Here is a 13,184-nt window from a genome sequence, read left to right as displayed (position 1 = left end):
TCTTCAGACTTTCCATTGGACACCCCTGTCCCAGGTACTGCTGGTCCACGCATCCTCCCACCCCACCCCTCCAACAAGTGACCCACTTGGCACACACACCAAAGCTCCCGAGATCTGCCTTCTCTGCAATCACACCACACGGCACTGAGTCCACACCTCTGAGCACAGGAAACCATCGGGTAAGACACGAGTATTAAAAAAATAAGCTGCGTGACATTTATTTTGTCTTGTTAACATTAATATCTGTAGAAACATTTTTATTGTCAGTATAAAAATTAACAGGTTTTATTAAATACTTTCTCCAATTCTGTAACATGTAAAATCAGTGTCATCTGCATTCATCTTGCGTGGCTCGAGCAAAGTGAGTGTTTCGAAAGCAAAACACAAAACACTGTAAGACGGCTCGCGTGCCGTGGCGCTCTGTCTGGCGCTGGTGTCAGGCCGGATCTTTCTGGCGAGGTCCTGCCAGAATTAGATGGAAGCAATCCCTTCGCAAGATGGAAATCTCCCAAACTCCCAGCAGAACAGTTTCTCTTTTCTAGGATGAGACGGAAGATCCTATGAGGCTTCTCCCACATCAAGGAACATGGAAACCGTTAGCGAAACTCACCGAAGAAAATACAGGCTGATCTGACTCATGGGCAACTCGGGCAGAGGCCAGCTGCAGAGAGAAGGACATTCCGCCATCCTCTAACTAAGGTCCATCCTCCAGGAATGAATTAAGGCATCTTTTTGCGAGAACGCTGGTACCATTTGTCTTGGGAAGTCCAGTCAAATGCTAGCAGGGCCCAGTCAGAGCTACCAAATCACCTTCTCCTACCGGTGATTCCTAATGTGGACATTTACGTGGTTTCAGCAGAGTTTAAGCACAAATAAATCAAACTTTATTCCCCCCCAATTAGTCATATTCTGTAAATATTTCTCTTTTCAAAGGATCTGATGACTAGTTAAGTTCAAGAATAGGTTAACTAGTTCGATGCATTGCCTGCATAGAAATGCCACTTAAATTACAAAAAAAAACTATAAATGATTAATTGTTTTGTATATTACCAATTCATTAATAAATTAATGTTATACCATCTTCCCTGAAAGCAAAGTATTTTTCCACCTCTGCTCGGTGAAAATTAAGAAATTCTGTGTAAGAACAGCATTTAGCAAATAACTATTAAAAAAAGAGACCAATTTTCTAGGTGCATTGGGACATCCATTTAAAATCAATACAAAAAATAATTCCTTGTAAATATATAATATATATTTATACATAATTTGAATATATTTACATACATCCAGCACCTATATACTGCAATTGTGCTCTGTAAGTGTGTGCTGACATATATTTTCTCCAATTATTACAAAATTCACAAGGAAGGCAGAACACAGGTTCGCCTCGAGTCCGGCTGGTCCGTAGCCAGCACCCACGGTGGTCACGGGCACAGAGTGGCCCTCGGCAGTCCACTGCCCCGGAAACATTCTTCCCCCGGTGACCATGACGAGTGTCCAACCGTATAAATTCTCTACACGTGTGCCGATTACTTTCCCATTATTTACTCCTCTGATTCCTATATACAAGGGAGGCGGCAAGCTCCCTGGGGCCTGACCTCCCTGCTCAGTGTCGCTAGCTTCCTGGTGCTGTCCTGTGTGGGGACAGGAGGCCAAGCCCATTCAGGTTTTGACGCTGCCGTTGATCTGTGGGTACTGAGGAAGGCATGGTTCGTAAGGCATGGGGTCCGGAGAGAAAACAGAATCATCTCCTGAAGAACAAGAGCTCCTTGTGTCGGGGTAACTGGGTGAATATTGTTCGAGAGGCTGACTGAGGTCCAGGTACTCCTGAAAGAAGGCAAGATGAGACTTTTACTTCAAAAGCAGGCTCTTACAAGGTTGATACCAGAGCTGCGACAGGACGAGGAACACCCCATCCCAGGATTAGAGGCCTAGCTCCCCCTGGCTCCCCCAGAGGCCCTCCTAGAGCCCCTGACTCTACATGCCCAAGGCTGCCCCTCATTATGTGTCCACAACCACCGTGAATAAATGGAGGCCGGCAACCCAGGGCAGGGCATGCAGGTTCACTGCCGATTCAGGCAACCAGAAAAGAATCTTGGAGTCCTCGGGAGACCTGACAGGCCTTCAGAGTTAAAACAGGGGAGCAGGTACACAGGCACCCCAGCAGACAGGCATGCTGGAGGCTGGCAGCAATGGAGACCACCAGTCCCCTGCGATCTCCACAATTTCGGTCGGTCTCCCCCCTCCTCTCTCTCCACCCAGGTGTCTGTGCTTACGGTACATGCACCCTGTGCTCTCTGGCTTCTCAGCCCAGGTATCCAATTTACAGGTGAGTGTGCCCCGTGCTCACACTCCCAAGCACTTTTTGCACCAAGACTATATCACGTGTGGGCAACAAAACCCAGGAGGAAAAACAAGGCCGAAGTTGGTGGCTGTAGAGGCTGGCGTTGGGAGGCGGGCGAAAGCCCAAGTAAATCCCTTTTCCCTACAATAAGCCACTGGCAACTGGGGAGTGCTGCAACCTGCTTGCACTGCAGGTGCTGTGTGGTCAACTTGACTTCAGAGACCCAGGAGGGTTGCCTGCTCTGCTCTGCATCATTGGTTTCAAATCCAAACCCAGCAAAATGAAAATAATGCGGGACCCCTTTAAATAGTTGGAACCATGACTATTCAGGGACATTTTACTATTGTCAGGTAGCTTCACGGATGTAACTCATTACTCTCAGAAGCCCTGACAGTTGCAAATGTAAACAGGTTCCCCTCAAAGCCTCAGATACATGCTCATGCATGCTAAATCCAAAATGGACCACTAAAGAAAAGTCTAGGTAAATAGAGGTTGGGTTTCAAAGTTGGTAGGTTTGGAATACAAAAAGCCCTGTCCTGCTCCCTAAAGCCCCCACCGGGGCTGCTGTCAGAGACGGGGGCACCCGCAGGTCCGGGATCACACACCTCGCAGTAGACCCCACTCCCTGCTCTCGCAGGGCCCTTGAGTTAAGAATGGGCTTTCACATTTTTAAAAGGTTGGAAAGAGTCAGAGAAGAATAATACCTCATGGCATTAAACTTGTATAACATAACATAAAATTCATATAAAATCATATAAAATTTAAATTTTAGGGCCCAGCAAGTTTGATCTGGAACAGAGGCATTCACTCATTGTCGCTGGCTGCAGGCAGAGCTGAGTTGTTTCGAGAGATGGGGTGGCCTGCCGAGCCAAAGATGTGGATAGCGTGGCCCCTCGCAGTCATGTACAGACCCCCACTCTGAAACCAGGGACCGATTGCTAAGTCGGGTCTCAGGACATGTGGGGTGTCAGCTCACCCACCCAGAAGCCTGTGATTCCTCGGTGACACCTGTTTAGCTGAGCTGGAGGCCAAAAGTGCAGACTCTGGCACAACCCGCCTCGGGGTTACCAGAAAGAACCCACAAAAGGTCAGCGACCGATAACGTTTTAAAAGACCAAACAAAAAAAAAGACACGCCCCACTATAATTCATCACCCAGGCTGGCAAGAGGAAGCCCCCACCCCAGAATGGGGGATGTGTCAGTTCCAACAGCATCAGCACTGGCCTCACAACTGGAAACAAACACGCCCACCACATCAAAAGCGGACTTTTTGCTTACAATGATAAAAATGAAATTTTGTCCTAAATGGAACCATTTTTGCTCAGGCATATGGTAATGATTTCCAGAAGGAAAGAAACTTCGAGTTTTATATCCGTTAGACAATACGGCATTCTGCTTTCTTATGTTAGGATCCTAGATTCAAAGTTCAGGGTGAGCGCCCCTGCTTTAGGCGGAACTGTACTAAGAGCACTGAGCATGGGCACAGGGCCGCTGCGATGGAACTCTAGAGCTTTTCCTAATTTCTAAATGAAGCCGTAAATGTTCAGATCCAATGGTGGGGGGGGGGGGGTAGGAGGGATGGGAGGAGCCACAGGGATATCAGTGGATTCCAAGTCTAGGGTAAAAGGAACTTAAGCTAGAAACAACAGTTTTGGCAGGAGAAGAAAGTTGTTTTTTTTTTTTTTCTCTTCCCCTTGAACTGCTCCTCTCCTTTCAACTTCTGAAGGTCAGCTGTCTTCATTTAAATGCAATCTCTCCCTTTATCAGCCACAGCCAGATAATGTCGCTGGCCCAAGGCTTCTTATCACAACCTTTAATTATTCTTGTTTAATATCATTCTAAAATTGTGCAATGTATTATTTGAAAATAAATTATTCTTCTAAAGTGGGTGATTTTAACCATTTTTGTGTTAAGATCACAGAGAGGTAGTTTTTTTCTGTTTGGGGAACATGGCACTGCATCCTCAATAAATCTCCCAAATTGATTCAGCAACAATTTCTCTATTGTGGGCCTCTGTGGCTTTGATGGATTTATTGTCCCTCCTGCTTACTCCCTCACCCTCGTCTTGGGAGCCTTCAGGTGGGGGCTGAAGCGGCCAAGGAAGGCTGAATCGAGACAGAGTGATTTTGCTAGTATAGATTCTAAATATTTTATAGAAAGTAAACATGTCACTGAAAAATACACATTTTCATCTAAAAATCACACAAGTCACTCATGGAAACTAGATATTTGAGGACCACAATGTTGTCTATGCAGGTGTCAAAGGACAGTGCTGAGACCCGAAACTGCTTAAAGCCACACACCAGCGTTACCAGCATAATTGCTTCTTAAAAAATCAAAAATTCTGGGCCTCCCCGGTGGCGCAGCGGTTGAGCGCTGGGTTGCGAAGCTGCCCGCGGCCTCTGCAGCGCCGGTTCGATCCCCGGCTGCTCCCCGGCCACCGGAGGAGGGTCCTGCATGGCGCGCAGACCTCTCCTGCCGCCCGCTGCTCCCCTCAGCAGTGTCCTTCGGTCCTTCTGCCTGCTCTGCTCCCCGCTCTGGCTCTGGTGAATCCTCTGACCCTCCCGCGCTTCTGACTGTACCCAGTGCTTGTATAGACAAATAAATAAATCTTTAAAAAAAAAAATCAAAAATACTCTTTCTAAAATTTCAAATGGACATTCTAGGACATCTTGTGCGGGTTTCAGTCGCACACACGAGGAGACCCCAGACCTCATGCCGCTGCCAGACAGGATCCCGTGGGCCTGTTGGTGTCCACGGAGGCTGCGGTCCCAGCATTTCACGCGTCTGGGCCTGCCCAGCAGCAGCGGCTCTCACACCCATCCCAGAAGCCAGCCTCACCCACCCAAGCTCTTTCCACGCAAAACCAGACACTGTTGTTGGGCACTGCTGCCCCCTCCCACTCTCCTGCATGCCCATCCTGGGCCCACCACCCCAAAAAGCCACACTGAGGGTACCTGCCACTCCAGAGCCTCGCTGAGGGGAGCCAGCACCCCAAAGTCACCCTGAGGGAACCCGCCACCCCAAAGGCCACACTGAGGGGCAGTGTCAAGAGAGGCCTCTTTGGTTTCATGAGTCAGAACTCACAAGCTCTGGGGAAAATCAGAGTTTGGGAGGAATGCAGTTTAACTCTGTCTGACCCCCCGTGGAAAGATGATAAATGACTACACTCCAAGCCGACTCCACCAGGGAGGCTGCATTTGAGAAAGCACACTGACGGGCCTCGCAAGCAGAGTGAGGGGGAATCCCGGGTTTCCCGAAGCAGGTCCTTACCTCGTTGGTTGTGAGAGTGAGAATCCGATCCAAGTCTTCGACCAGCTGCTTGAAGGTGGGCCTCTGGGAGGGCACCGCGTGCCAGCAGTCCCTCATCATCATGTACCTGCAGAGAGGGGCTCCCTGAGCACCAGCACGTGGCTGCAAGCAGCTCCCATGGGCAATGTGGAGAGGGATCCCGCCTCGGTTACGAAAACGCGCCAGAACGGTCCAAGCAGCTAAGTTAGGAGCTCGGATTCACTGTTCCTAAAGACCTACTGGTTGGCTCCTCTGAGAGCCACATGGAAAGTTTGCCGAAGGGTCACTCTACCCACAACATACTAAGACGGTTTCTACACCGTCCAGAAGGACACGTCCGCGCGTCTCCACTGTGTTCCTAGTGTCCCCGGGGCAGGGCCACACTTGGGTGATCAGAGTAGGGGGCGCTCAGACTGGCCCCCCACCAACGCCTGCCTGGCCCAAGGCAGCTCTTCTGTATCTGTCTGACACTTTGGGTTTTGTTTTAAAGATTCTAGCAGACAAAGCTTCCTCAGTCTTGAAAAACGAAGGCTGGAAACCACAATGTTCAAGACAGGTTTCTCTGAATCAATCTGCCATCGCTGGGCCGCGAACTAACTTCCTGATTAACTCTCAGAGAGGCCTAGGTTCCCAGCCTTATCTTGATTATAGGTTTCGACAGACCCTCTATATGAGAGAGAGAAATAGGAATGACAAGCAGCACAATAAATGCCTTTATATAATATACTATAAAATGTGGCCATTCATCAGACGTCCACCGTACACCGCAAGGCACTCTCGGGATTACTGATATAAAATCCCCGTGAAACGGGGCACAATAGACAGCAGTCTCCGGGACAATCACTCTTCTGAGTTAATCCTGGGGGGAGGACAGACTCCTTTTCAAAGCACTGTTCTTACTGTACAAGACAGAGGTCACACACACAACATAATTCTACTTCGAGCACGGGGTCGGTTTTTCGAGAAACCAGTGCATGGTTTTTAGAATAAGATCTTGAAGAGTGGCACCGAAGCAAATCTTTAATTCTCTGCACTCAACTGGGGCCAAAATGTGGGCAGCCAGACACCTCCCTGCTGGCGCTGGAGTCGGCCTATAAGCAGCAGCTGCCAGCAGTCACGAGGATGCTGTAGAAGCTCCGTGCCCCTCACCGCCTGCAGGGCCCGGCACAGGCCCAGAGAAGAGGTGATGCTGGTTCTTCAACCCCAGAGCCTTCTAGACTGTATATGAGGGACCCACATATGACACCGAGGTCTCCTCATCACTCTGAGGAAAGACAATAGCACAGTGGCCTGGGAGGAGCGGCCTGGCCCACCCTGAGGTCGGAGCCCTGGGCCGGGCAGCCCTACGCCCTCTCTGGCGGAAGGGAACGTCCCTCCATACACCTCAGGAGGCCGTCCTTCCTTCTGGCAGTCACGACTGTCAGTGCTAGCTGCCTATCTCAGTTCTGGAACTGGGCCCAGAGCGTTTCAGCAATTCTTCTTCTTAGCAGATTATGTTTAGAAAACCAGGGGCCTTGGAAAACAGAAGGGCCACAGGCGTGGCAAAGACGCGCGCGTCAGAGACTGGGCCTTACAGCTCGTTGGTGCAGTTGGCAGGCTTGTCCATCCTGTGTCCTTCCTTCAGTAGCTTGAAAAGTTCCTCCACGGGAATCCCTGGGTAGGGAGAGCCCCCTAAGGTGAAGATCTCCCACATCAACACCCCAAAGGACCAGCTGCAGAGAAGGGAGGAAACGGTGTTACCGACCCATCTGAATCACAGAAGCCTCAACAGGCCCAGTTAAGAAATAAACTCCCACTTACTCCTAAAGTTCAAAGGCAAATAACCTGAGTCCCCCTGCAGGTCATCCACGTGCCCCTGCCTGCCCTGAGGAGCAACCCCTAATGATGATGACGTGGGATGTTTCGATGGAACTTTCCATCCCTGGCAACAGACCAGTGATGGGGAGCCATCGCTCATCTGCTTGGCTTCAGTGGAGGCCTGGGGTGGTGGTGGTGTTCTCCTAACCCTCTGAAAAAATCCCCCAGCAAAGTGGAAATCCTGAGCCATGGGCTTCAAAGCTCTTTATGCTCCTGTCCAACTCTTCCGTCAGCCGACGCACATGACTCTAGGGCCGGGACCTCTCCGTGAGGGCAGCTGACAGAATAAGGCCAGCAGGCTCATCCCGCCAGGTAATAGCTGCCCCAGAACTGGGGCATCTGAGGGCACAGCAGGTCCTGCCTTACTGAAGTCATGAGGCAGCTAGCGCCAGGCTGGGGCTGGGATGGAAGGTCCCGGCTTCACACCACAGGAACAGGAAACGTCTCATAGAGCGTAATTAACACCTGGCCTTGCAGAGACCCGTGTGCACTTTCCTAGCTCCGTTCCGGAGACTCGCAGTTCCTGAGACATCAGCCCGGGACCCTACATCTGCCTGCGTCCCTATGGCTCAGGACACACGCCTTCCCGGCTCTGTTCGGGTGAGTTTCAGAAAGGAAACCTCCAGGTTTGGCCACTGCCAATGTGGGGCCACAGTGCCTTCCTTCTAAGCTTGTCCAGGGGACCCCTGAGGGAGTGGGGAGTCAGCGCCTGCCCCAGAAATCCTCCCTCTCACCATCCAAATCGCTCAACTTCTTTCTATTTTTCCTTTTGGAATAATTACAGACTGGGGGAACCTGCAAAAGGTAGTACAAGATGCCCCTGCACCCAGCTTCTGTAGCAGTCACATCCTTCAACCAGATCTCCAAGCCCAGACTTGGAAAGAGCAATTGCAAGCTGACCTAAGAGCATCTTCCAGTGTGTGATAACACTATTGTTATCAGAAATGTCCCAAGTGATCCGACGTTCACACTATTTCAGTTATCAAGGATGCGAAGAGACCACTTTCTACAAAGGATCCACTGCCGAGCACTCCCCGTGGAGACCATCTGAGCAACCCACGGCCCACTGAGCTCGCCTGGCCAGGCCAAACCCTGAGAGGGGGCACTGCGACAGCCCACCCTCACGCAGGCGGGGGAAATCTCAGGATTCCTTCTCTACGGGGTCAAAGGACAGGCCAACAGCTTGGTGTCTGCACACCCTCGCAGAAGGTCAGGTGGGCACTTCAGCTCCCCTGCTCTCTGAAGTCAGAGCAGTTGGAGACAGAGCACCAGTTAGCAGCCACCATGAAGCCCGTCCCTTCTGAGTCAGCCCCTGCACTCCCAGGGATGCGTGAAGCCAGCCGGCACCGCAGGTCGAAGAAAGATGAAGAGCCTAGAAGGTGTGTTTTGCAAGTGAACTGGGTGCAGAAACCAGAGGCAGGGAGTCACTTACACATCACTCTGGTGGGTGTACACCCTGTCAAAAAGGGCCTCGGGAGCCATCCACTTGACCGGAAGCCGCCCCTGCAAGATGGAGAAGGTGGAAACAAATGCGTTAAAACCAGTTGTGTTCAGCAGCTCTGCAGGGACCAGTGTCCTGTGCATCTCAGGAGCTGACGATGTTAACGGGTTGGGCCTTACGACAAAAGGGCCTGGCACTGGGACTACCCTTCATGCTGAGATGCACAGATTTGGGGACATAATTAAAGCTCCTTTCCTTGGATTCTCTCGATGCGTGCTCGCCTCTCAAAGACACACGTGGCAACCTTCTAGATAAAAACTAACCCAGCAACTCCCCAGCTCTTATCGATGCTAACAAAGTTCTGGACAAAGAGGGTCTTCAAGATCCTAGAGAAGCTGCTGATGGGGCTGGGAGTGTTGGACACGGAATCAGTGTCTTAAACAGATCCCAAGTTTACAAAGAGTAAGGCAAACTAGAGGAACAAGGGGCAGAGAAGGCGCCCTCATGGATGACTCTGGCTCAAAGTAGCCATCATCTTTTGTCTGGAACATTCCACACTGCCCCCTCCTCCCACCACGTCACAGCCATAGACTTACATTTGTGGTCTTTTTGTAATAGTCTATGTTGTTGATGTCCCTGGCCAGCCCGAAGTCCGCTATTTTCATCACGTTGTTTTCAGTCACCAAGACATTTCTGGCTGCTAAGTCTCGATGAATACACTGAAATGGAGAAAGAACTCTTCAAAAGGCTTCAAATAATGACCGGAAAAGGCTTCAACTAAAAAGAAGACATATTCGCTTCTCATAATGCAGACAGAAGTTTCATCTTTGAGTGAAAAACTGGTGTTTCTTTTCCTAATTAAAAATGCATAAATGACCAAGGTCCTGGCCACTTGGCAAAGCAGAGGGGGGCAAAGTAAGCGCAATTTCTTGTACCTGCCATCGAGGGCACCACCGCAGCCTGTGCACACGTCTGTATTAGTTCCCCAAAAAACCTTGACCTTGACCCTTGCTCTTTGGACCTTTTGGGCAAACTTGGGGAGGAGGAGGTTAAAATGGAACATCATATCTTCACCTCTTTTTATTCCTCTACATTCTAACCTGTTTCCATCCCTGCCCCCTGCTTCTCCCCTTCCCCCACCAACAGTTTATGAGACGTGCTCCCCCCCTCTTTTTTAAAGATTTGTATAGAAGAATTGGGGTGCAGACCAGAGGTACAGGGGGTAAGAGGATTCACCAGAGACAGAGTGGGGAGCAGAACAGGCAGACTGACTGAAATCCACTGCTGAGGGGAGCAGCGGGCAGGACAGGAGAGGTCTGCTGCGCCCTGTGGGTCAGCTCCCTGGCTGGGGATCGAACTCAGGCTGTAGCTGGGATAGCGCTGAGACACTTCCCCTAGGCCACCACGGAAGCCCTTTATGAGAATCTCTTAATTGTCAAATTAAAATGACCTAATTCCTCCATTTTCCCCTCTCTGGCTGTGGACACTGTTGATTTCTGCCTTATTTTGAAAACCATCTCCCCACTGAGTCCCCCATCCTTCTCTTGGTTGTTTCTTCCTCTCCACCTACAAGCTCAGATTCCATGACTAGTGCTGCTCTTTTTCTGCCCCTCATAATAAAGGATTTGTCCTACCAACCTGGTGTATCCCCACATGTCCTTGCGGCTCTGATTCTCAGGCACATACGAAAGATCTGCAAAGTCCCATCTCTGCCCTGACCCGATCCTGGGCCCAAGTTCCCATTTACAATGGCCATGGGACATTTCCACGGGACGTCCTCTGGACACTTCCATTTTAAAGTCTCCACTCCACTAATTCTTACCTCTTGGCCTCTCGGTCAGAGGCAGATGTACACAGAACTCGTCACACTCACCCCTCCTGAGTCTGCCCCTTTTATCTCCAAAATGCCTCTCCCATGTCCACCCACTCCATTCCCACCGCTGACTCCCCAGGCCAGGCCGCCATGCTGGCCGACCCCCGTTCCCACACATGGTGCCACTGCCCCCCCAGCAGGCCCCGCATTTCCACAGGAGCATCACTGCACCCCCCCCCCAGGCTTCCCAGGGACCATGTCCCCAGAAGAACCAGTCACATCCTCTCCAGGCTTCCATCATGGCCAACGCCTGTCTGTCCACATTCTCTGCCGGGTCCTGGCCCCATGTGCAGCTCTGGGCTGAGCAAGACTGGGTGGCCAAGGCAAAGAAAACCAAGTCAAGTGAAATTCCCATCCCCTGCAGAACCTGAGTGCCCACCAGTTCCCATCATGAGGGCGCTGGGGCTGCCCAATGCTGGTTTTTCTGTCTTTGATTTTTGGGGGAGGTCAGTGGCTTGCTCAGGGAGGACGACTAGCACCCCAAGTTCCAGGTGCATGCTGGTGCCTCTGCATGACTGATCACACTAAATCCCAAGGCAAGCCATGATACGGCTGCTATTAAACCCGTTCACAGATGGGAAAGTTGAGGCTTGCTTTGAAAAGAAAAACCTGTGCAGGTTTGAACATCTTGGAGGTATAACTGGTTTGGGGAGTTGGTAGAAAAATGAGTGTGCTTTGAACTAAAAATAGCAAGGCTTTCATATTTGTGCTCGGCTCCAGTACCCCATTAGCTGATTACACCCCTGCATGTGCCACCGAGTTTCTTTCTTCACTGCCTCCCCCACACACCTGAGCAGGGCCTGAGGACACTGCACGCTGGGCTCTGCCTGGAGCCTGACCCAGCGAATGCTTCCTGAGCTGAATTCAAGATTCCACTCCCCCCTCCCAGCACCTCTGGGCTGTACCCCAGTTCTTAGATGCATAAATAAATGCATCTTAAAAAAAAAAAAGCACAAAATTCCACCCAACGAGCTCACCAGTCCCCCTCGCTCTTCCTTCCAGAGTGGTCTCCAATATGCTCATCACTGCCCACTGCGGGGTGGGGGGGAAGGCCAGGATTTGGGCTCGCCTGCTGCTTCGCTCTCCACCCTCAGGAACAGGCCCTCTGTTCAGGGGAACTGGTTCTTCCCAACAAGATCATTTTTAAGATCTTCACCAAAACTGATCTGGGTCCTTAATTACAGGAGGTCATCAGCCGGGACTTTGGAACCTGCAAAGCCTTCAGGACATGACTGCTCCTTCCACCCCCGGCTCGTCTACAGATAATAGCAAAGAATCAGCCCTGCAGTGGGGAGCAGGGGGAGCCGGTGCGGAGACCTTCCCCTTCCCAGAGAGAGGGAGGGGCTACCCAAGAGCGCAGAGGGGGAAGGCTTCCTTGAGAACAGAGAGAAGCAGCAATTACCTGAGCGTGGAGCGAGGCAGGGACTACTGTGGGAGCAGAGAGGTGGGGAACAGGGAGCCGGCAGGGCAGTGGGTGGGTGGAGAGCTGAGAGGTGGGTCGGGAATCAGCCCCTTCACCCTGGGAACCTCCCAGTGCCCATCTGGGAAGGGGGACAGTGACTTGGACACACCCGGTCTGGCCGGGGTGAGGGTTGGGTGACCTCCCAGCGACACTCCTCAGCATCCTGCTCCATCAAGGGGCCCTCCCAGGGCGCCCGAGTTGGTCTGAGGTCACATGTGACACTGGGCACAATGCTTGCCCCTGCCTGGCAGCTCCAAAACGCAGTCGTGATCAGTAATAACAACAACTACCCTGATCACACCAGTAATGGAGCTGCTCCCAGCCTGCTGCTCCAAACTGTGTTTTCCTGCCCCGTTTTAAGAAGCTCCTGTGGCTCTTTGCTCTCTCCCTCCGCACCACACACGGCTGCACACAGGCAAGGCCTCGGGGCCCTCGTGCCCAGGGTGCAAGGGGAGCGCAGCCCACTGTTCCCGCCTCCTTCTGAGCACGAGGACACACACCTGACCACTGCGCACCGGGGACTCCACCCCATCCGGGCCTGTGTCCTGGGAGCATCTCCCCGGGGGGCATCTCCCTGGCGTCCAATCTCTAGATTGGAGCACTTCCAGGATTGGACTCCAGCGTCCCTGACCCTCTTCTCAGCCTCTCCGCTCACCCCCGATGCCCAACACCCCGTCCATGCCCAGGGCCTGAGCCACGCCCTCCGCTGCTGCGCCCTCAGCGCTGAGCTTCCGTCTGGCGAGGCCTCCCAGGCAGGTTCTCAGTGTGCCTTGGGTTTTCCACCAAAACCCACCCCACCAGCCCCCTGCCTCGCCAAGGCTTCCTCCTCTGCACAGGCTGAGCGATTTCTCAAGCTGGGAATCCAGAAGTCATTCTCGAAGCCTTTCTCTCCTTCCCCAGAGAGGATCAGTTCATG

The 13,184-nt window shown here is 51.8% G+C and overlaps 1 protein-coding gene across 12 annotated transcripts in view; it reads right to left on the bottom strand.

Moving 5' to 3' along the window:
- Window positions 1–891: 891 nt before the first annotated feature.
- Window positions 892–13,184, bottom strand: part of FGFR2 (fibroblast growth factor receptor 2) — a 94,194-nt gene continuing 81,901 nt past the window's right edge. For all 12 annotated transcript variants that reach the window (XM_054690563.1, XM_054690562.1, XM_054690565.1 and 9 more), the window contains 5 exons: window positions 9,530–9,652; window positions 8,925–8,995; window positions 7,210–7,347; window positions 5,618–5,723; window positions 892–1,827 (listed from right to left, as the gene is read on the bottom strand). In XM_054690563.1, coding sequence (XP_054546538.1) covers window positions 1,663–1,827; window positions 5,618–5,723; window positions 7,210–7,347; window positions 8,925–8,995; window positions 9,530–9,652 — 603 coding nt within the window. In that variant the 3' untranslated portion in view covers window positions 892–1,662. The remainder of the gene's footprint in view (window positions 1,828–5,617; window positions 5,724–7,209; window positions 7,348–8,924; window positions 8,996–9,529; window positions 9,653–13,184) is intronic.

Source organism: Talpa occidentalis, unplaced genomic scaffold, assembly GCF_014898055.3.
Source record: "Talpa occidentalis isolate TD23 unplaced genomic scaffold, MPIMG_talOcc4v2.1 talOcc4.8, whole genome shotgun sequence".
In the NCBI taxonomy this organism is placed as follows: domain Eukaryota; kingdom Metazoa; phylum Chordata; class Mammalia; order Eulipotyphla; family Talpidae; genus Talpa; species Talpa occidentalis.
The sequence above is the reverse complement of the archived record's forward strand: the minus strand, read 5'-3'. Positions and strand labels throughout refer to the sequence as shown.